Source organism: Taurulus bubalis, assembly GCF_910589615.1.
Source record: "Taurulus bubalis genome assembly, chromosome: 8".
NCBI lineage: Eukaryota > Metazoa > Chordata > Actinopteri > Perciformes > Cottidae > Taurulus > Taurulus bubalis.
Genome location: NC_136596.1, coordinates 11,537,371 through 11,561,074, shown reverse-complemented (window position 1 = coordinate 11,561,074; position 23,704 = coordinate 11,537,371). Strand labels below are relative to the sequence as shown.

Below are 23,704 nucleotides of genomic sequence, written 5' to 3'. Positions count from 1 at the left end.
TGTATTTAAAAAAATATCCTTTCAATTCCTTAGAATTATCCAAAGCTTTATGAATAAAAAATATTTTCCATTTAAGGATGTCTGTCAGAGTAACTACCTCAAAGATGGTCTGCTCCTGATAAGGTCTATTTAAGGCACAGACAGCTGAGAACTGACCAGCCCAAAGTGAGGGGGGTTTAAAAGACAAGTGTGTGTGGAGACACAGGGTTGGGGGGTGGACAGCTGCAGGACCAGGACCATAGAGGCTTCTAGAAAAAGAATGATCTCGAGCCCCATTAATTGGGGTTAGGCATTGTCTTGCTGTTGTCTCTTGTTTGTGTGTGAAATAGTAAAGAATACAAGAAAATAAACTATGTGGGGAACTGGTGATCTGCTAAGGATGTTTGTTTGTCTTCTGCCCAGGCAGGGACATCTGGAATAAGCATGCAGACATACATTAGAACAATAATTGATTTGAATATAACCCAATGAAGAGTTATGGCAGGGTGTCATCTGAGTTGACTATTTTTACTTTCAACAATATTAAACATATTTAGTCAATGATGTCAAATGTCACATGTGGTTATAATGACGTCACACACACACACACACACACACACACACACACACACACACGCACACACACACACACACACACACACACACGTATAGTGATAATAGGATTGAGCACTCTCTGGGGATGGAATGAAATGATTACTTGGACAGCGCGTACAATCTGTCCATTGAATATGTATTGGAGGAGGAAAAGAGGGTTTCTTTGCTTGGGCGGTATACTTGGACTATTCAAGCTCTGCCACCAGGTGGCAGGATCCATCCACTTAGTTTTGTGTTTGCCAAAGTGGTGCGAGAACGATTTAGAGTCTTTACTTTAGTAAACGCTGCAATGTCACGAATGCAAACACACTCTTGAAGAAAAAGACTTGCATTAAAACTGTTTAAGAACTAAGGTGAGGACACTTTTCACTGAACGAATCAGGCGCTCCCAGATGCCACCTTGATGGGAAGCTGCTGGAGTGTTCAAGTTAATCATGAGGCAGATGACAACACACGATGATAGTACCTGTAGTGACTGTATACAACATGTTTGGGTGAATGTTGAAGAAGACAGAAGCCAAGAGCAGCTACAATGCCTGTATTAAAAATCTTATTTTTTGTAAAAATGAAAAATGGTTGAATGTGCCATGAGCATGTTAATGTACTTAATTCTCTGTATATATTTAAGAGCTAAGAAGCAAAAAGAGATACAAAATGTATTTGCTATTATAGTGACTAAAGACCTGGAATGACATAATGTATTGTATGTTGATTTATCTCAACACTAAACATCTTGTTACAAACAAATTGCTGTTGACCCTTTTCACATCAGATATTTTGACAAGTTATAACATTCCCAGTACGGTTTTCCCTCTTAGTGCACATAGATTACCTATTAACGTTAAACACGTTCATTTATGGAAGCAGTATAAGTATAGTATTTATTTTTATCACAATCATACGGCAATGAGGATAAGAGCAATAAAGCACTTTTCATTTTTTCATTTTTCATTTTCATCTTGTTTTTTTTTATTTTACTGGCGGCAATGGTCTTCCATAAAGAGCAGATATTGCAATATTTTATTTTGAAAAATGCCGGACCGGAAACTATGTGCTATTCCTTCTAGCTAACGCTACGAAACGCTAGCTCATTCTACCGCCTGCATCTTCCTCCGCGACCAAAGCCTGACAAACACAAGAAGCTGCATTCACCCGGCACATAATAAGTCATTAGCCCCGTGTTTGTTAACTGTTTAAGTAATGTAGAATGGCGTCGTGTTTTGGGAAGATTGTCGTTGGTACTTATGTGGAGATAAAGCGCAGTGATGGTAAGTTTCACCCGGTCTAATATTTCCCCGTCGCACTGTGCAAGTTGTCAGCGGATCTTTGTTGCTGCGGTAGCTTCCCCTGCTGTTGAATACAGCAACCGTTGTTCCTGCAGAGCGTTGCGTTCACGTTAGCTGTAGGAAAACATGAATATTAGCTGTCAGGGCGGAGTAGTAATGCAACATGGCCCTTTGAATGAGATCTCACCTTTGTTAGCTGCGATTCAAGAGACATTTGTTGTTGGCCCTTGATTCATATCGTGAGACAACACCAAAGGCTTTCAATTGGGAATTAACGACGCGAAAATACCAACGACAGTACCGCTGAATAACGTTAACCTCAGTGGTTGTGTTCTGTCATGGACTGGAAATGTGATATGCGCTAAGCTAGCTCCATTGCTAGCCAAGCTAACGCGAGGAGCTAAACTGCTCACGGTGCCGGTGGTAACTACAGCTGTAAGTTAACGCTGTCGTGGAGTCTAACCACCGTCCAGTTAGCTTTACCTTTTGGCTGTTAGCTTATACCCAATATCATGCATTTTTTTCCAGGCTATTCATTGTTTACTGAGACTAATCTAACACTAGTTGTTGTGGAAACCCTCTAATTGTCCAGAATCAAGAGTTTTAAACAAACGACATGTTATGTATTGATAATAACACCGTAGACTGCAGTTACTGCATTGACTATGAAAATAGAAACGTTATAAGAACACCTCTCATGGCAAGGAAACGTATGTTAGATAATGTAAATGTTTTCAACGTTCGAAGTGCAACATACAGTCGTGTGAGAGACGCTTATGACTGATCTGTGCTTACTTCCTTACACATTTACTGCATATTATAACCTGCATATTATAAACCTAATCAGGAAGAAGCTGTGATTACAGGAGTCATTTCTGCTTTTTTTTCAAGGGTTAACAGGGGAGTCGACAGGGAAAAAAATAGGCTGCTTATTTTATGACTCTTCTCTAAGCTTTATTCTGCCTGCCCTGTGTAATGGTAGAGCATTGCTTCAGGGAGCCACAGATGACTGAAAAGTTTGTGTCATTGCTGCTAGCCCTTCCAGGATAGGGCTACACCCAGTTTTGCAGTAAACCCTGAAACAACTAATTCGGTTTTGAACAAAGCACTTGAATGGACAAACAGTTTAAAGCTAGTGGCAAGGGTGTGTTTTTAACTGACGCATGGTTGTTGTTGATGTCGTCCTCAACTCAAATCATCCCTGGGTGAGATGTGAAAGAATCACGCGGCAGGCAGAGAGACAGGCGGTCCCGTTTCCCTGCTGGTTGGTGTTGCCTCCAGAGCCGGGATTGCCCTCTCTCTGGGGGGGTTGGTGACGGGCTGGTTCAATTTCAAGCCAGATTCAGGCCACCACTCCATCTGTTACATCTAGCTCCCTAGATTCTGCCAGACGTTTATTGTGCTAGCCTGTGTTTTTGTCTGTGTCACAGTCAGCCCTGATGAGAGCAGGACCTCATATAGAATATCATTTAGTATGACTATTCAGTATATAAAATGAAGTTTATTTGTGTGCTGTTTAATGTTGTACATAGATTATCTGTTTCTTGGCATTCATTATTGTGTTAAAGAGTGTATTTTAAAGCAGAATTCTAGAGAGACATATGTCACCTACCAGCTTAGTGATTATGGACTGCATCATATTTCTCAATCCGTAACATGGTGCCACAGTTTCATCAATGAATCCCTTTGGTTTTGTTGTGAAACTGATGCTTTGAAGACTGTTAGTTATTTAGACTTAGCAGAGCAAAGTCTTTATCATCTGCACTATTGATAACTACATTTCTGCAAGCAACAACCTTGATTAGAAGGCCTTTTCGTGGGCAAGTAGTCTTACTTTTTACATTATGATTTTATCATGTCTTCGTCTTTTAATTTGTGCTTTTGGTTTAACGTCTGCTGTCAATCCTTGTTGGCATTCGCGCTCTACATCCACATTGTCTGGATCACTGTATTAAAACACACTGTATCATGTCAACAATAGGCCTGCATGAGTTTGGCCAAAATTATAATCACGATTATTTGTGATCAATATTGAAATCAAAATTATTTATAACAATTATTCTTTGATTTCATGGACAACATGTTTGTGTTGCACTTTCACATATAAATACTGCCTTGTCTTCCCTGTTGTGCACGTTCCTGCTAATGTACAAATAATGGCATCAAAATAAGACTGGTCCTTCATCTTCCATCTCATAAAAACAAAGTCAAATTGTAACAAAGCTTTTTGCCCAACATTACGTTTGACTATTATAATCTCCAGTAAATTACTGTTCACCATAAAATAAGTGGTTGCTGTGTGCTGGTTGTTACACCAAACATCTTTTTTAATTCAGCATTGAAAGACACTGACCACTTCATGTTACATGTAATTATTTCAAGCTGGTTTACTGTTGTAATGTCATTGTAAAGTTGTACAGTTTCCATTAGGATGTGTAAAACTAAAATGTGTAATTTGCATAATTAAACATTTAAAAATAGTTGTATATTGTAATGAACTTCAGCTTTACTGCTATGTTACGTAACAAGACTCGCACTCAAGTGGAAGTGGTTGCTCTGCAGTTACTTAGGCAGCATGTTGTTGAATAGAGTCACACAACCAATCGCAAGGCTGTGAGCTCACATTTGACCACTGACTTTAGCCAAAGGAAGCAGCAATGATTTGGAGGGCCTTGCCTGACCCTCTGTTGTCACCGTAAATCCTCTGAGTGCTGCAGTCACTGCAGCATGGCATGCTCTCAACACTCCTTACGTAGCTGTGTAAAACTAAGCAACATGTGAATGTTCCAGCCACATTTACTGTTGCCATGGTTGTGTTTTAACCTACTGTGTCATTTCCACAATGGATTATTTGCAATACATCATGTCTGGCTGTCTTTCCACTGTGCAGACCTATTGGCATAGTCGTTTCTGAAGTACACTCAAAAGTTGCATGTAGTCAAACATGTACCCCCATACAAGGAACAAGGAGTGAAGGGAATTATGAAAGGATGTGAATGATTTGATGATGACTTAGTTCACAGTCATCAGATCTCCATCCGATTGAACAACTTTACTATGTCACCTATGTGTTATACTTTTTTTCTGCCTTTTTAAATTAGATAATGCCTGTTTGAGTAGATGAAAAGTGATTTACTGTCAATGGAAAAGAATCATGTCATTGGCTCTCATAATGCTGAGCTAATGGGCTTTTGTTGCCCACATTGTAACATTGTGGCTTACTTTTAGATTATCGAGACATAGTAGGTAATAAATGGTTACTACCTCGCTTTTCAATTTATTTTTAATTTTGTATCTATTGTCTCTGTTAATAGTAGCACTGACTCATCTAATAACATAATCGTTTATGGGGACCACAGTAATTTCTGATGAAGGGTAGGGCCGGGTTGTCAGGTTAACAATATTATTGTTCATTAAATTTTTATGGCAGTATTATATATCACTGAATTTATATTTATTATTTATACAAAATGACCAAATTAATGTTGCATTTAAATGTGTAGCAATGTCCATTCAGATCATGTCACTTGTAATATATCTGGTACAATGTATTTTGTACACAACATTATGTATCATATAACACAATTGTCCAGTCACCTTCGATCAATGTTGATGGATTAAATGCGTATCAAAACTGCAGTTGATTTACTAAGTGTATACATTTCGTTTTTGTTTTTTTTAACGTTTTGCCAAATACAACCATTGTAAGGTAAACAGGTCAATCAAAGCAATGTTGAGCAGTTAAGAACACTAAAAGCATCTTTGCTCGCTAACTTCCTGCTTGTCTGAACAATAGATCCAGGAACATTGCGTTTCCCTGGATCATGCTGGGAATTTACAGTCAATTTACAGTGGGATGCCCGAGCAGATTCTCTCTAGCAAGTATTATTACACTGCTGAGAGAGGCAGAGAAAAGCATACACAGGCTGCAGCAGCTGTGCTTGTCTTTATGGTCAGTGATTCTCTCCAAAAGGTCATTATCAAACCTCATAGTCAGATCGTTCTAAGATAGAACTAACCTCAGCCGAATGCCTTACTCTTATTTGAAGCTTAAAAGACCTAATTGCCGCCTAATGTTTGAGGTGTCATCAAAATAAAATGTGCTGTTGGTAACTTGGTATAGTTTTAAGGAGCACAGACATGATTCCATTTAGTAGTGCATCATTTAACATTATGTTGTAACCAGCTGTTTTTTGTGAAGTCTTTAGGGACGATACAATTGAGATCATGATCATAATATTTATATTAGTTTATATACTGAAAGACAGATTAATTAGACTGGCAAAGCAATGATATGTGGTCCACTATTTGCATTACATGTAACCACATTTTTCACATGAGTAAAACTGGTTCAAATGAGGTGTTGCATAGCACATGCACAACCTTTATCGCTATACTTATACTTGTAAACAATACAAATATTTCCACCATGATTGCTACTAAATGAGGATGTTTGTGTTTCTCTGATACCTTTACAGGACGAATACACCAGGCAATGGTGACCTCACTGAATGAGGACAACGAGAGTGTCACAGTGGAGTGGATAGAAAATGGAGACACAAAAGGCAAAGAGGTAAATTATCATGTATTACCCCGTAAAGCACCAGCATGTGCTTATTTTTATCCGCGGCAATAAATAATGCATAAAAAAATGTTCAGGAGCTGTGGGGATTACACAACAAAGATGTTCTATGACAAAGATGATGCATTGCAAGCTGACTCGAGGCCATCTCCATTCTGAACACTTCTGAACACTGTTTTTGCAGTAATTTGAACAGTGAAATTGATATCTGGTAAATCAGTATCGTCCATCATCTGAAACTCTCTCTGTCTTTCTTCCTTCTTCTCTCTACCTTCTTCTCCATCTTTTGTTACTTTCTCCCTATTTTCTCTCTCTGGTTATCATACATTAGATATTGCTGATATAAAGTTATTAAAATTGCAATAAACATTAAGGCTCCCACATTTTGAATGCAAAAATCTCATTACTGTATTTTTATTTTTTTTACATTGCCTGTATTTTCCCTTTTCATCTTATTTTGCTGTGTATGGGAAGTTTCTGGACATTAGCAAAGAGCCTTTTGGCCTCACGTGGGGTTCTAACTCCCAGCCAATCACAGCATGCAGGGTGTGCAGTCCTATGAGGTTGAATACTGTTGCTTTGTCACGCCCCTTGGCATCTGATACATGAGGCACAAGCATTGCATTCATGGGCAGAAGGCCCACTTTAGCCAGTCGGATACAAAGCAGCCGTATTTTACAAATGAGAATGCGTTGTTACATTGCACACAGCTCCCCCCTCTCTCTCCCTCCTCCAATGTTTGCGTGTGTCTGTTGACCGAGGCGCACACACAACAGCAGAGAGGGCAGGATGAAGGGTGCCTTTTGGCTGTATTCATTCAAAATCTGTCAAAGGCAAAACCTCCTGGAGGGTTGTGCTGACGTGTGGGTGTGTTTATGGGTGTGCTTTGGAATGTAACTGCCATGAAACAATTAGAAAATAAACTTTGATTTCTATGATTCTTAGTGTCGCGATTTTCGGAGAAGCGCTGCCCTGTTCACACAGGAACCGCAGCGGCACGGAGATCCATACGATCAAATTTCAAAATGTTTATATTATTATTTGTTTGAAATAGCCTCCTGTCACTGCTGTTTGGGATTGTGGTTTTAAATTACGCTGGCTACTTATTTCACATATCAGTTGCATGGGCGGCAGGGCTCATCTACAGATAGATTTCTGACAAAGGTAAAAATTGTTTATTCAGTTTATTATTTTACTGCTAATCCAAAAAACAATTGTGTGTATATAATGTGGAACCAAAGTTCATTATTCAATTTATTTTGTGCAGCCCAAAATCACAAATTTACCTCGGAGGTCTTTACAATCTGTACACATACAACGCCCTCTGATCCAGCACCCTCACATCGGTACAGGAAAAACTCCAAAACTCCCCCAAAAAACAGCTTTAACAGGGAGAGAAAAAAAGGGAAAAATGCAGTAATGCTATCGGTAAAAGTAATGTGACAATAATAATAATAGTAGCAGTGGGTGTCATCAGGGCAATGGCAGGAGGTGAGAAAGTGTGTGTTTACCCCCGTAAACCATACCATAAAGGTGGAGCTGGAAGACCCTCTGCAGGTTCCTGGTCAGCTACAAGAGCAATGAAGATTGAGTAGATGGACGATGTGTCTGCGTTGCTCATCCGTTGAAGTCTACATTTGGTGGCTCTGGCACATTCTAATATCACTATTCCATCATATAAACTGATCTTAAATATTGCAAATGCTAAGTTTAAAGGAGAATTGTGTTTTAGCCCACACTGTAAATGGCTATTAATCATTTTGGGTGGCATCGTTCCTATCCCTTTTTCTTATCGACATTACTCCACACATAAACATCGCTGGTCTCAGAAATCTGAAACAGAGGTGCCAATCACAGTTAATTGTGATCACAGAAGCTCAGCCAAACAGAAAGTGTTACCTCATGTCCGGATGGATTAGAGTGTTACAACATGAACAACAGAAATTTATTCAGCGAAACTTTTTGTCTGATTTATATTGGACAATTTGGGCCCACAATATTTTAGCAATAATTCTAATATACATCACTTGTACATGGTCCCATAGTTTAGGAATGAATGTTAGACATCAGCGTTTGTACTGTAGTGTGTTTCAAGGAAAAAACATGAGACGCTGCTTTGCAAAAAAAAATTGGGGTGGAAAAGAGGCAATGCTGGGCCCTGGTAACTGAATATGAAGTTATAAACAACCAGTCTAATGTGTGTAGAGGTCTGCATGGTTGTACTGTAGCAGCTGGTGAGATGAACACGAGGACGGCACTGCTCTCTGACGCAGCCCTCCTTAGATTTATAAACACATTAGTCCTCCATAAAGTCAGTCCAACATTTGATCGTGTGGTCAGTTATTGACGAATTTAAAAAAAAGAAGATCTCTTCCTCCTACAGAGAAGCACAACAGCTTGTTCCTTTGGTCAAATGTGCTTCTCTTGTGAACTCGGTATAAGTCTAAAATGCCAAACATCCGTTAATTGGCGTTCATGTAATATGTTGGTATCAATACTTCTCTGTTTTTGGACAGATCGACTTGGAGAGTATATTTGCACTTAACCCAGATGTGGCTCCAGATGAGGAAATTGCACCAAGCCCAGAGACTCCACCCCCACCTACACCCACATCTGTGAAGGTCAACAAAATTGCCAAGGTGAGTACCTATATGCCACCTTGTCAACAACTGTAACAAATCGGTGTGATACGATTTGGATCGTTTCAACAAAAACGCAACTTCCATATTTTTCTTTGGATTGTCTACCTCCCTGTGAGGAAAAGAGCAGCTAAAGTGCTTACTCGTGGAGTTATGTGGCGGCAGTTTGCAGGACCTTAATATAGAACCTGTATCCTTCTAGGTAAGCAACTAATTGGTCCTGTTAAGTACACTGTGTGTGGTGCACAGTAGATTAGGACTGCTCCATTTTGTCACGTTGATACTGGGATTATTTTTGTTATATATTGCAATTGTGATGAAACCTGCTGTATAGTACAATATTAATTGTATAAAACATTTGACATTGTAAAAGGAGGTGAATATAACCTGTACAGAAATCACCCTCACAAAATATACAGTTACAGCCTTTTGTGATTTGGACTCGGTCTACACATTTATTTTTATACTTCCATGACCAGCCCAAACCACCACTTGGATGAACTGCAAAGATTTTGGTGGTCTAAAGTCAAGGTCACTGGGCCCTTGAGTCCATCTCATTTTGACTCAATGAGTTACTGCTTAGAATTTGGTAATCAAAGGTCAAGGTCACTGTGGCCTCGGCATAACTCAATAATTCATATGTTAATTATGACAATTTCACACAAATGTCTAAATCCCTATTCGCCTGGCTAGTATCACCCAGTGACCCAGTACTTTGTAATAATTGCGAAGGTCATCTGTGAGAAAGTGAAATTAAGAATCCCTGAACCCTATACCTCTTATCCTAGAATATATTAAGCCTTCTCTTTTTCTTGCAGAATCGTCGGACGATAGCCCCTATTAAGAATGACACTCCGTCCAGGGATAATAGAGGTTTGTTTCATGCATTTTTCTGTTAAATGATCTAATTATTCTTGCGCTTTAATCTTGAAAAAGGAACTTGGGAAAAGAAAAGCAATGATTTATACATTAAAGACACACCAGTGGCCAGTATTATCACATTGCATAGATCTCACCCGAGATCACGAGTTGCAAATTCTGGGTTAAAGTGATTTTAATTGAAAGTGTAAAACAGTGAGTACATTTTTAATACCACGCTCAAAAGTGGTGTGTTAGCAGCATGTGAGTCAAAATGTGTCTTTCTTCATCTTTGTGGATGTGTGTTTTCAGTGATTCCAACCAGGGCCAAGCAACCACCACCTCAACAACCAGAGCCTGCACCACCGCCCCCACCTCTGCAGCCTACACAGCTCACTCAAGCTCAGACACAACAGCAACTGCAGAATGGTAACGTGATTAAAGCAGTAGTTTGCTTTTAGTTAACCTAAAGCCTAAGATGTGACCTTTTTCCAGAAAATAGTATTATTAGGGAACCCATTGTCAGCATTTGCCATGAAGTTGAATACATCTCTTTGGGTTTAAATGCCACTTTTCTTCTTCTAAAATTGTGAAAAATGCCATTGCCTTTTAACATTTAGAGTATTTTTAAACAATTGATATAGGCTATCTGTAAAACTGTTAATGTGTTTTTGTTGGCCACATGTTTATCACAGAATCCTCACTTCACCCGATATCCAGAAAGGAGTCGGGACAGCTTTGTATGTATCACCTGCATGTTTCCCCTGCCCTCAATGCCTTATGGTGATTCTGATAGAGTTCCCAATAGAAACTCTAGTCTGATGACATGATTTTACACCCAAAATGTCTGCCAGATACTATCCCAAACTGTGGTGTGGTGGTGAAGTAGGACAAATGCAATCCATCCAGCAGACAGGCTCTCTGGGTATTAGAGGGGGAGATTTTTTTTTTGCTGCTGGTTGACTGCGCTGTCTTTTCCCTGCTGTCTGATTTCTGCTGAGTCACACGCAGGCACACACATGGAAAAACCTGTGGCACTGTGCGGCACTCCTCACGGCTCAGACGACAGCAATAACCTTTTTCTTATCATCCGTTCCTTTTTTAACTGCTCACTGTCATTTGATGAACTAAAAGGAGGAGGACGGGAATGCCTTGTCCTCTCACAGCTTGTCAGACAGAGTAACCCACAATTAGTGATGGTGCTGAATCTATCTTATACTGCCTTGTCCTGGTGCTGAGCCAGCTCATCTTCTCCTCCCAGATTAGAGCAGATTATTAATCCCTCTTCTCTTATAGTCTGTTTTCAGGGACTGGAGCCAACGCCAGGTCATGACTGTATTACAGAGCTTCGGCCAGGCTTTACAGTGGGAAGCTGTAGCAGCGAGCTAGGGCTAATCAGATAACTCTGTTTTTTTATAAACGTGCAAGCAATCAGACATGTATTTTTACTCTTGTTTGGTGTTCTTTAATTATGGTTTGTGATTGACCTGATCAATACTAATCTGTGGGTGTGTGGTGCTGGGAGATTTGGAATAAGCTTCTGTTATGATTGTAATCCTACTTGATTTGAAACCACCTAATTTTATTTCGAGTAATGGCAGTAATACAAGGCACATATCTTAATTGTGAGTGTCATGTTTTAGCAGTCTCTCGATCCAGTTGTGTTTTAGGATGCAGATGGATGGAATAAATGAGGAGAGAAGATTTTGAACATGCTGTAAGGGCCTTTTGTTGGTGATGTAGAGACAGAAGCTAGTGTTTATACTGGAGGCACTGTGTGCCAGCCACTGCATTGCAGTCTGTGCTTGAGCTGTATTACGGTTCTGCTTTGTTGGATTTAGCCCAAAGTCTCCCTTCTGTTTGAAAGACTACCATGAGAATGGAAAGATTCACAGAGGGAAAGGTACTGTTCCAGGCAAGCAAAAAGGAAGGAAAGAGGAAGTAGAAAAAAAACGTTTCGGAAAAGACCATTTTACAGAGAAAGGATGTTGGCATATCCTGTGAAATGCAGTAGAGTTACTGTTTCTCTTGTCTTTATGGCAGCGAGGAGGAAGTCAAACTGCGTGAAGGAGGTGGAGAAACTGCAGGAGAAGAGAGAGAGGCGCCGGATTCAGCAACAGGAGCTCAGGGAGAAGAGAGCTCAGGTACATCGATATTATTCACCTGTCTCCTTCCTAATATTTAAAATATATTCATGTGATCTTGATAACCACTTACGTTCTTGACAGAGATGATACAGTAAAATACAGGAGAATGATTAACCTATTAGTGAATAAGATGGCACGTCTCTTCTCGCCCTCCTTCAGGAGGTGGATACCACCATCCCTAACTATGAGATCATGTACATGATCCGAGATTTCCGAGCCAGTCTAGACTACCGGCCCCTGACCACAGCAGATCTGGTGAGTAGATGTAACTTATCTTTCTATCCTGATTGTTAGATGTAGGGCGATGGGTTAACGTCATCAAGTACATAAATATACAGATTTGCATAACATGTGTCGGCACATTGCAAGAAATTGCTGTGCTATGCGACTCTCCTGGAGAACAAGCTGCAGTTTAAATCATCGCCCTTGATCCTCTAGTGTCGAGGTATTTTAGACGGAGACCCAGAAATGTGGTCCTCTGTAAACTCTGCAAATTAGAAATGTCTTTTCACAGCAGTACAACTGCTTTGCACAAATGCCTCCGAAAGTATCCCGGAGCGCTTTGTCAAGACGGCACCGTGTCCTGTTCACCTTTCCTCCTCAGCCACGCATGACAAATTCAGATTCTAAACACACAGAATGTGTTTGTTAGAAGTAGTCTCTTATATTGATTTTCTAGATGTCTTTTTGTCGCCCTATGTTAAAAGTAATGTCTGCACTGCTGTTGTTATGTTTGTAAAAATACTGATTCTCCAGTTCAGGGAAAGGGTGGCTATGACGTACAGTCATTACATTAGTCAATGTGTCACAGCAATTCTTTGGAATTAGAGGTACAGTATTTTTCTGATGAGGCATCATATAAATAGTGTTTATTATCTTATTACGTTTTTTAAAGAAGATGATTCAGTAAAATACTTAAAAATAATTATCAATCAATAAATGTAATCAGAAAAAATCATCATCAGATCAAGCATAAAAAAAAATAATAATCATTGCAGCCCTAGTTAGATGTTGAACCTCAGCAACAATATAATAAAATGTTTGTCTTTGTTGCCCTGTCCAGATTGATGAAGAGCACAGAATATGTGTTTGTGTGAGGAAACGTCCACTCAACAAGAAGGGTAAGGTCTCCTGTCTGGTCTTGTGCCCATCATTCTGTGTTGTACTCTATTTAAAATGTTTTCCTCCAAAGTATTAGTGTGATTGAAAATCTTGCCTCTGCGTTGTTCCAGAATTGGCCATGAAGGATTTGGATGTGATCACCATCCCCAGTAAGGACGTGGTGATGGTTCATGAACCAAAACAGAAAGTGGACCTGACCCGCTACCTGGAGAACCAGACCTTCCGCTTTGACTACGCCTTTGATGACAGCACCACCAATGAGATGGTTTACAGGTTTGTAGCGACACTTTAACCAATCGACCAAACTGTTTAATGTGTTTGCTCTAACAGTTCGCAGAAGTTACACCTGACTATGATTAGAATAAGGCATAATTTTGCAGAACAAAATTAACATATTTCTTGATTGTGTACAAACTGTTTTAGATGTTATAGCTTTTCTTATACAGATAGTGGTGAAGAAATGTGTCCTTTATCTCCTCCTGCAGGTTCACTGCCAGACCTCTGGTGGAGACCATTTTTGAGAGGGGCATGGCCACCTGCTTTGCCTACGGGCAGACAGGCAGTGGAAAAACACATGTGAGTTGCATACAATGGGGAAAAAAATCCCAAACCACATCACTTACTTGAGATCAAACCTAATTGTTCCTATTGAGAGTTTTGCTCTAGTTTATTACCCTTGCATATTGTCATATTTTAGACTATGGGTGGAGATTTTTCTGGGAAGAACCAAGACTGCGCTAAAGGAGTTTATGCATTAGCTGGTAAGTCAGTGAGCTACGTTTTCTAGTGAGTACATGTGTTCAAATAAAATATGTTTGACTATCTGTTCATGTTTTGGTTTGCACTGGTGACATTTCTCTTTTCATGCAGCTCGGGATGTATTTCTCATGTTGAAGAAACCCAACTACAAGAAGTTAGATCTACAAGTGTACGCAACCTTCTTTGAAATTTACAGCGGAAAGGCAAGTGATGTGTTATCGTATGTTTGTTTGTCTCTTTCCTAAATGAAGCATTAACCAATGCTGACTGTGTGTATAATTAGGTGTTTGACCTGCTGAATCGTAAAACTAAGCTGAGGGTGCTGGAGGATGGGAAACAGCAAGTCCAGGTTGTTGGGCTTCAGGAGAAGGACGTCAAATGCACAGAGGAGGTTTTGAAACTCATAGAAGTGGGCAACAGCTGCAGGTAGAGCAACATCATCTTTACTGTTTGTGGTGCAAGATTTAGAATGTTTGTATTTATTCAGTATATGTTATTATATGATCATATCACTTATTTTTGTTCTGCATGAAATGAGTCCCTTATTTCTAAGTGGCTCTTACTAGAATATGATGTAATATTCCTTGTTCATGGCAAATAACATCAAGACAAGCACATTTTGTACCTTTTCTCCCTCCGACAGTTGTTCTTTTCTTGCTCTCGTCTCCCTTGTTTGCACTTTGTTAATTATTATGTCTCCTTCATCTCACCCCCAGAACATCAGGGCAGACATCAGCCAACGCCCACTCATCTCGCAGTCATGCCGTTTTCCAGATAATTCTTCGGAGGAAGGGGAAAATGCACGGCAAGTTCTCCCTCATCGACCTCGCCGGTAATGAGAGGGGGGCGGATACATCGAGTGCAGACCGCCAAACTCGTCTGGAGGGAGCTGAGATCAACAAAAGCCTGCTCGCCCTCAAGGTTTGTGGACAACGACGGCAGTAGCTCTGTATAAGACTGCTAAGCATTTACTACTAACTGTGAAATACTCAGTGGTTTGAAATAGTTTATTTTTTTTGTATTTTACCATACGATGTGTCTCTGCTTTCGTTTCAGGAGTGTATCAGAGCTCTTGGCCGTAACAAGCCTCACACTCCATTCAGAGCCAGTAAACTGACTCAGGTCCTGAGAGACTCTTTCATCGGGGAAAATTCACGCACCTGCATGGTGAATTAATTTTCTTCAATATCCTGTGTCCATGTCTTTATACTGTATATCTTCCAGATGGTATTCATTTTAATGATTTCTCTTTTTCTCCGCAGATTGCAACAATCTCTCCCGGTATGACTTCCTGTGAGAATACCCTCAACACACTGCGCTACGCGAACAGGTGGGAATATGTTGTCCAACAGTGATTTGGACAATGCTTTAATGCCCCAGGAACTAGTAGAACTTATACAATGTCATATAATTATAGCTCTTTTATTTCCTATATAATCCCCAGTGGTTTTAGATTTTAAATTAGCTGTGCCAATGTTGTTGTTGTACATTTCTCTGCCAACTCTCAGTAGTTCTGTCTGACTCTCTTGTATCCCCACTTCTTTTCCTGCTTTGTTTCCCTCTTCTCCCATCTTCTGCTCCTCTGTGTGGCTGGTGCCGCTGTGTAGAGTGAAGGAGTTTGGGATTAGTCCGTCTGACATCCCCTTCTCCCAGGGCGGTCAGGGGAGTCGCTCTGATAACTCGCCCACCAATACCTTTGACTATGATGACTTTGCTGATACCTCTCCCAGCAGGTCAAGCCCTCCCCAAAGCACAACACTACATGCATACACACAAAACACACAATGCATGCGCTCCCTCCAGGTATTTATCACGGTATGATATACACATCCATGATATAATTTTAGCAGTTTTCATGAACTTCATCAGCTCCACTGTCGTCGTGTCCTTTCTGTTCATCATCTGCATGACGTAACACTTTTCGTCCTCTTCCCCTGCTTCTACTTTTATCTTTAGTAAAGCTTTTTGACATAACCTTTTTTCTTTTCATTGACTCCTGAAGACCAATACATCTGTCTGTCTATGTGGGTGTCTCTTTCTTATTTGCTCTGTGTGACAATGCCAACTGTGAAAACTGGCTGGGATTCCTCACAATGAATGAGTGGCTGGTCATAACGTGCCTTAATAAGGTGTCAGGTGCTGTTTTGCGCCAATAATGACATTAAAGCGGCCACAAAGCTTTTTAGTAAAAGCACCCAGGATGAGCTTTTGTTTTAGCAAAGTCTCAGCTCTCACATAGTCTTAATTAATTATCCCTGTACCTGCAGGTCGATACAGGGAGGTAATACCTCATCAGGTCTGTGAAGCTTCGTTAAACATGAGCTCTGACCATCCAGATGCTGTGATTTAAATTCTTATGGGTGGCGTGTAGAATGGCATCTTATTGTTCAGGTACACCAAATATGTACTCTGTCTGTGAATCAAGTTAGCGTGCCCATTATGAGTGAATAATCCAATGAAAGAATGATTAGGGTTTGCAGAACGCAGAGCCAATGCAGTCATCTTTCTGTATGCATGATGTCACAGCTGCCATGATACTCCCATCCTGTGCTGTTTGTAAATGCCTTCGACCCCACAGTTGACATCATACCCCATCATACCCCATCCATGCACAGTGTGGCTCTGTGCTGTAAAAGAAACGGTCCCAACCAGGTTAATGTCTTTTCTCTGCAGGGTGAAGGAGCTGACAGTGGACACCAACCAAGCGATGGAGGGGGGGCGACCCAACATCCATCCTGTCAACCAGCTGGATCTTTTAGACGAGGACTGGCTGAGTATCTCGCCGCAGAGAGACGACCTCAAACTGCTCTGTGAGCAGAATGTGAGTACACAAGGTCTCGCAGTATATGTAACCTCATAACGCAATGTCAATATACAGCATATTGTGTTATTACTTTTTTCTTATTAGCCATTTTTTCGGCAACCGTTCAGCCGATCCACTTTACACGTGGCAGTTATATTTCTGAGGACCCAAGAAGGGCACCGCTGAGTGTGAAGTTGTTTGGATTAATCAAGATTAGTTATAAGTGAACAGGAATTTCCACTGGGATACAGCTTTTAGCAGTGATGTCAGAAAAAGATGTTTCCACTTTTTGTAACTGCTGAAACCATGTTAAATCTGCTTCTGTGGCCCTTTTTTGACCTGTAAATATGTTTCCCAGGAGGAGGAAGTGTCTCCGCAGCTCTTTACTTTCCATGAGGCAGTGTCTCAGTTAGTGGAGATGGAGGAGCAGGTCCTGGAGGACCACCGAGCTGTTTTCCAGGTCAGAATACTGAAGAAAACATACACAACTCTTTAAATACTCGCTCACATGCTGATGTCCACATACGTGATGACAGACATGTCATCTTTTAAGGACCTTTCAAATGTCTATACACATTGATGAAGTTATACAAATACAGTGGGATACTGACTACACTTTGAATAAAAGCAGTTGTCCATGTTCTCTCAAGAAAATGTAACACTTCTAATCTGGCAATCCAAAAATCTTTGACTTTCTGTGATGATTTCAACCATATTCACAAAGTCAAATGTGTTTCATAGTGAGCAGAAACGATTTTTGAACTATTTATTATTAAATTGTTTAGAAGCTCAAAGTCCTTTTTATAGATCTAGCCTCTTACAGGAAAAAAACCGACAGCTCAATTTGAAGAATGTCAAGTTGATGGAGGGGTCACCTACAGATGATTTGACTTATTGAATTTTAAGGCGTAGCCCTACTTCTAACACATGCATTTGTAGCTGCTGTGTGAAGGCAATAATAATTCAGTAATTTGGCCTCATTATGGTCAGCCGGCATACTTTGTTTCAGGACAAGGGGATTAATCATTATAAGACCACAGGTACGAACAATTCTGCAGTTTCAGAACATGCCGTGAACCTGACATTTCTTAAGAACAAATTTAAGAAAAATGTAGGCAGATAATTGTGATTTGAGACCCATTCTTCTGTGCTTCTGGCACGATTTCATCTCGGCACTTGTATGTGTCCTCTGTGAGCAGGAGTCTATCAGATGGCTGGAAGATGAAAAGGTACTTCTGGAGATGACAGAGGAGGTGGATTATGACGTGGAGTCGTACGCCACTCAGCTGGAGCAGATCCTAGACCAGAAGATAGATATCCTCACTGAGCTCCGAGGTATGACTGAAACACAAGTTTGGCCCGTTGATGGCAATACATCCTGCTCCAGCAAACACTAATCAATTTTTTTTTACGATGATGTCTTTTCCTCTCAGATAAAGTGAAGTCATTCCGCTCTACACTCCAGGAGGAGGAGCAAGCAAGTAAGCAGATCAACCCCAAGCGGCCACGTGCTCTTTAGTGAAAAGTGACCCATACAGAAATACAGAAGCAAAACCACTCGATGTCCAGCACAACTCGGGCTGTCTCTAGCAGCTGTGAAATTGGAATAAAAGGACAGTCTGATGTACCAACAGGCTCAAGGAATTGCATTTATTTTGATCCCTCTCCTAACAAAACTGGCTGTTCATTCACTATGGTCTCCTTAGAAAACGTAGGAAGGACAATAGTTGTATTTCCTTCATGGAGAATGTCTAGTCTTCCCTCTCTGTTATTAAATTATTTTCTTTTATACTTGTTTGTACTTTCTTTGAACAGAATCTTTTTCACCTGGTTTCAGAAGAGATCTTCATTGAACATGTCTTTAAGGTTTAACTTAACAAAACCAGTCTTTAATTTCTGGTTGCCCTGGCTGACATGTCTGCATGTGCACTCTGTGATACGTACGCCACTGTCGTTGGTTTTTATGCTTTTGGGTCCTCAGTTGGCATTGTAAAGTCTTATGAGCAGTCTCTTCTGTTTTTTCCTTCCTTCTCTTCTACCAGTTTGGAAGAAGCCTTTAACCACAATGTGCTTCTTCCTGTTTGTTTCTTTATGTCCCTGAGGATTTTACATGTAGTTTGCTTCAGTTTGTGCCATGTCGCTCTATGTGGCAACTGATTTAAAAACTCTGAACGTAAACAATGTTTAACACTTTGTTATAAAACTGATGCTAGAAAAAAAACTGCTATTAATACATGTATAGTAAAAACCACTGATCTACCATCGGTTGTGTTTCAGTGTTTGCACCGGATGTAATGCTGGATGAAGAATAAAAGTTCATGTGTTTCATTTAAATGGCTTTTGTGACAATACGTTATCCAAATATAAAAGGACTGATTAACTCATCAAAAACTGCCTTCCACCACACTTTGAGTCGTCACACTGGTATAGTTTTAATGTTGTGAGTATGTGTGCGAGTAGTCATGAAAAAAAATATGGTCCTGAAGACACCCACTGTTGTGGAAATAGAGGTGGTTTCTGCCAGATGTTTATATTTCTGTCTGGGGACAGATGTCATCATCGCGATAGCGTCACAGTGCAACATGCAGTCAGGAAACTTTACAGGTGTGTTGAGAGGAATATTACAACTTCTTTATGAAATGCTATACTATGAGTTTATGACATACGATACTATGACTTTGTTGCATCTGCGTTGGTGACAGCTGTGGCTGGAGGTAGAAAAACGATTACGTTGGACAGCGTTGTAGTTACACGTTGGGGCCACTGGGTGGCAGCAATTAACAATTAAATGACCCAAGAGTCCAAACGGCAAACTACAAACACTTCCAGTAGCGATTATCAAAATAAAGATTCCGAATACAGCTGTAGTTGCATATTGTAGCCACCAGAGAGCAGTAGTTCACTAGCGCTTTACACTACTAGGAAACACAATTGTCTAAATATACATACACATCCATGGACCAGCCTTCGGGAGCCATGTGGGTTACAGTGTTTTGCCCAAAGACATGCCGATCTTCCGATTAGTTACAGAACAATAGATGCAGCACCATTTAGTCAGATGGTGTTCACAAGGAACAAAAAAAGACTTCTGTACAATCTGAATTTATTTTAAGGAGACTGTGTGCACGCACACACACACACACACACACACACACACACACACACACACACACACACACACACACACACACACACACACACACACACACACACACACACACACACACACACACACACACACACACACACAAAAACTACCATTATCACAAGGTCTGACATTAACTGTAGATCACTTTAAGCTTAGAATATTCACCCATTACGGATCATTTTTCAATGAATGACAAACGCTCACACACACTGGAAGGCCCTCACACAACCGAGAGGGCATTTACAGCTTTCATCTGCCAAAAGCTGCCCAGGGACACTTCATCTATACTCATCGGGGTAAAATAGCACACTCAATATGAGCTCTTTAAATGTCTCTTACATCGTTCTTTGTACATTTCCTCCAAATATTTCAACAAAAGGAGGAGGAGAAAAGATCAGTCAGATGATCACTCTGCCATTTAAGTAAAGTGGATCCCTGCAGAGTTGAATGCATGAAGCAGCCTGAGGATGAAAAAAAACAAAAAAACTCACAATTAAAACAGGTAAAAAAATATATATATATATATTTCAGTAGATTATTTGAGGATAAAGGGTTTAAAATAAATAAGTAGATAAGTAGTAGCAGTCCAACTTACACCATGAAGTCGTCAATGTCCATGGACCTGGCTCTCTTCTCACTGAATTCAACCTCCTTCAAAACACTCTCAACCTTCTTGGTGATGCTGAAGTCTGCTGGCACTTCCTGTCAATATAGAGCACAAGTCTTTAAATTCAAACTCACTGAGGAGTGATCTTCAAAGTGCAGTCTCAAAAAAACTACACTGACTCACCACATTGTGTACAGAGCAGTGAATTCGGTAGTTCTTTTCCAGCAGCTGTTCTACCGCAGTGGACCTGGAAATTATAAAATCAATATGATCGTCTGTTTTCCCCGCTCATACTCTTTTGTCAGGACAGACTTAGATTAGTGTGGCCGTGTGTGCAGCAAGTAGGTACTCACTTGAAAGCTGCATTGAGGGTTTTGTTTTTCCTTACAAAAGCTATTCTGACCAGGCCGTCCCACTCCTTTTCAGGAAAAAAGAAAACAGTAAATATCTACAATGTACTTCCTGTTTTAACTACTGCATTGTCACAGCATTTTAACAACTATTAACAGTCAAACCTCACCTGGAAGTTAACTGGAGGAGGAGGGTTTTTCGGTTCTATCCTGACAACGCTTGACTCCACTTTTGGAGGAGGGCGGAAATTATTCTTCCCCACCTGATTAAGATGAAAAGATCAACACTGAGACACAATTGCAGCAACACCTGAACAAGCTTGATAAGAGGAAACACTGTCATGACATTTCTGTTTTCTAGAGCGTCACCGTTAGCGACTTAGACAAACGTGAGTGAACACTGACCTTCATGAGATGGTCGACTCGGGCCAGTAGCTGAGTGTTGATGGACAGTCTGCAGAACAGCTTGTCTCCAGGTTGGGCGACAAGTCGCATGGCAAACTCTCTCTGGAACATCAACACGGCACACCTGAGCAAAAGCAAAAAGAGTTTCTAGATGCTCAAAGGGGACGTAGAAAGAACACAGTTAGGACTCTCAGTAAGCCTCCGGGTGATTCTTACCTGAAGAAAGGCCGGTGCAGCAGGAGCTTGAAGACAAACGGTGACGAAATCTGCCAAATTAAGAAAAGTCAAGTTTGAGATAAATGTTTTGAGTGACGCTGAATCAACCGTGTGGAGGAAACACGTCTTTACCTGGTACGGTAAATTAGCCACACACACGTCAAAGAAAGGCAGATCTGCCTTCAGCACATCTCCAACTAATATTTGAAGTTTGGCCTGCATGGGTCTGTTGGAAAACACAACATCCTTTAATTAGATCATGTATTCACTTTGTGTTTAATTGCAGATACTATGCAAATATATGTCATGGCAGAGTGCTTCTTTCTCTACTCACGTGCACTGTACTCTTTTCTGAAGTTCAGCTACTAATCTGCCGTCCAACTCACAAGCCACCACCTGCAGAAACAGACATTTCTGTTAAGACTGAACAGTGACAATCAATGATTGTATCTCTTTTAACAGAAGAGGTGAATGAGAAATGTCAGCTGGACAAAGTCCAGGTCAGTTAGAAGCATGTTCAACTTTCTAAGAATTGCATTTGACTATAAAGCTAATAAGCAGCTACACTTGAGTGGTTATGTTCTCAAACTAAATAAATAATTTCTTGAAGTTAAGCAACTAATAACCCTGGCCACACAGCTAGATTCTGACCAAAGAAACGCCAGAACCTTTCCATTCAAACTCTTTGCTGTATGTTTAAAAGGTTTTTAAATGGTTCACAAGAGCTTTGGGCAAACACAGGACTACATGAAGTAGCAAAGTAACATCACATTGAAGTAAAACATTACAACTTCATCTTGGCATTTATTAAATGCATAATGTCTAACACCAGGGAGACGATGATGTATTCTGTGCCACCCATCTTTGCTTACAGAAGCATACACAGGGCTTATGCCCTATTTCAGAAGATGTTGGGGGGAATGTGAATACTGATCAAGCAATATCTAAACCCCAGCTTTAGATCATTGTTAATACATTATCTGATTATAGAATCAGAGTCACCATGGATGTATTCACATGTATAAGACGTGTTGGCACCAAAGCAAAAATGAATGCACTTTGCTCTCACCTTCTTGGCTTTTTCCAGCAATTTCACAGTCATGTTACCAGTTCCGGGTCCCACCTCCAGAACAACGTCGGTCGGCCTCAGGGCAGCCTGAAAACATAGCCACAGCCGTGGTTTAGGAACACTGTGCAGAATGATCCCCCGAGTAGTCTTTGCTTGCGCGTCACAAATGATCTGCACATGGACTTCTCGGTATCAGAGTGAACTGGTACCTTCTCAATGATCCCATTGACAACCAGTGGATTCTTCAGGATGTGCTGACCGATGCCGGTGTTGAACATGATCCCTGCAACAGATGGAATTGGGGCACTTTGAGCTGAGTTTGTGTGACGTTAATGAGTAAAGCAATTCATGGCAAAATAAGTTTAAGCAAGTCAAGGGCTCTCAATGTTTTGTCTCAGGAGTCAGCATATATGTGGAGAGTGAAACCTGCAACGAGACCTGTTGTTTTCCTACATTGTAAAACTCTTCAATGAGGGAATTAATAGCATTCATATTTCGAAGAGTATGATTTGGTATCTATATAGAGCTGATATTTGATCTACAATTCAAAACTAAAACACATAACGAACTTATTCAACCGGGGACTTGATTGGCAATAGGTTTGACATTAACTGATTATTTGGTGGACACTATACATGCCGAAACAACCACCATAAACTCAACAACTGAGTAATAATCATAAACAACACGGGGAGTCGCTCCTGGTTAAATAGCGTGTTTTTTTCTATTCAGTTTGGCGTTAATCTCACAGAATTTACGAATAAACGTGAAACTAACGTAAACAAATGTGTTATGTGAACACAGGACGTGACACCAGTGCGGCCATTAAAGCTAACATTAAACTGCTCGCTGTGTAACATTAGCAGTAGTGTTGCTGATTTCTCTGAAGCAGCTGATGTTTGCTATCGTGCTAACTTCTTCTTTGGAGAAACGTACCTTGGTTTTTCACCTCTTGGTGCTGCCTGCTTTTCCTCTCCGGCTTGACTTTAGGCATTTTAACTTGATTTTATTTCGATTGAAGGTTCAGAAATAAAAAATTCGAAACTATTGAAAATATACGTCTGCGCTCAGTAAACACGTGCAGCTTCTCGTTCTTCTTCTCTGACGTCCTGTGTCGTA

General features: G+C 40.4%; 2 protein-coding genes across 3 annotated transcripts; one reads left to right on the top strand and one right to left on the bottom strand.

The window, feature by feature from the left end:
- The first annotated feature begins 1,735 nt into the window (after positions 1–1,735).
- On the top strand, positions 1,736–18,978 carry kif2a (kinesin family member 2a). Of its 2 annotated transcripts, XM_079222507.1 has the most exons (22): positions 1,736–1,862; positions 6,359–6,453; positions 8,979–9,101; positions 9,920–9,974; positions 10,272–10,388; positions 10,655–10,699; positions 12,003–12,103; positions 12,266–12,361; positions 13,170–13,227; positions 13,339–13,501; positions 13,714–13,804; positions 13,926–13,989; positions 14,099–14,190; positions 14,271–14,413; positions 14,704–14,908; positions 15,044–15,154; positions 15,250–15,317; positions 15,595–15,720; positions 16,661–16,808; positions 17,149–17,250; positions 17,990–18,125; positions 18,224–18,978. In XM_079222507.1, exons 1-22 carry the CDS (start codon positions 1,802–1,804, stop codon positions 18,307–18,309), a joined length of 2,286 nt encoding a protein of 761 aa, XP_079078633.1. In that variant the 5' UTR covers positions 1,736–1,801; the 3' UTR covers positions 18,310–18,978. The 2 variants fall into 2 exon arrangements, with proteins under 2 accessions (XP_079078633.1, XP_079078634.1); XM_079222508.1 differs by lacking the exon at positions 15,595–15,720.
- Positions 18,979–19,974: 996 nt separating this feature from the next.
- Positions 19,975–23,579, bottom strand: dimt1l (DIM1 dimethyladenosine transferase 1-like; the record flags this gene model as incomplete). The annotated part of the gene is made up of 12 exons (XM_079222193.1): positions 19,975–20,399; positions 20,534–20,640; positions 20,729–20,792; positions 20,899–20,963; positions 21,066–21,158; positions 21,301–21,424; positions 21,517–21,566; positions 21,649–21,742; positions 21,851–21,912; positions 22,586–22,672; positions 22,795–22,868; positions 23,522–23,579. The coding sequence occupies 12 exons, from the start codon at positions 23,577–23,579 to the stop codon at positions 20,357–20,359; spliced, it is 921 nt and encodes a 306-aa protein (XP_079078319.1). The 3' UTR covers positions 19,975–20,356.
- Positions 23,580–23,704: the final 125 nt, after the last annotated feature.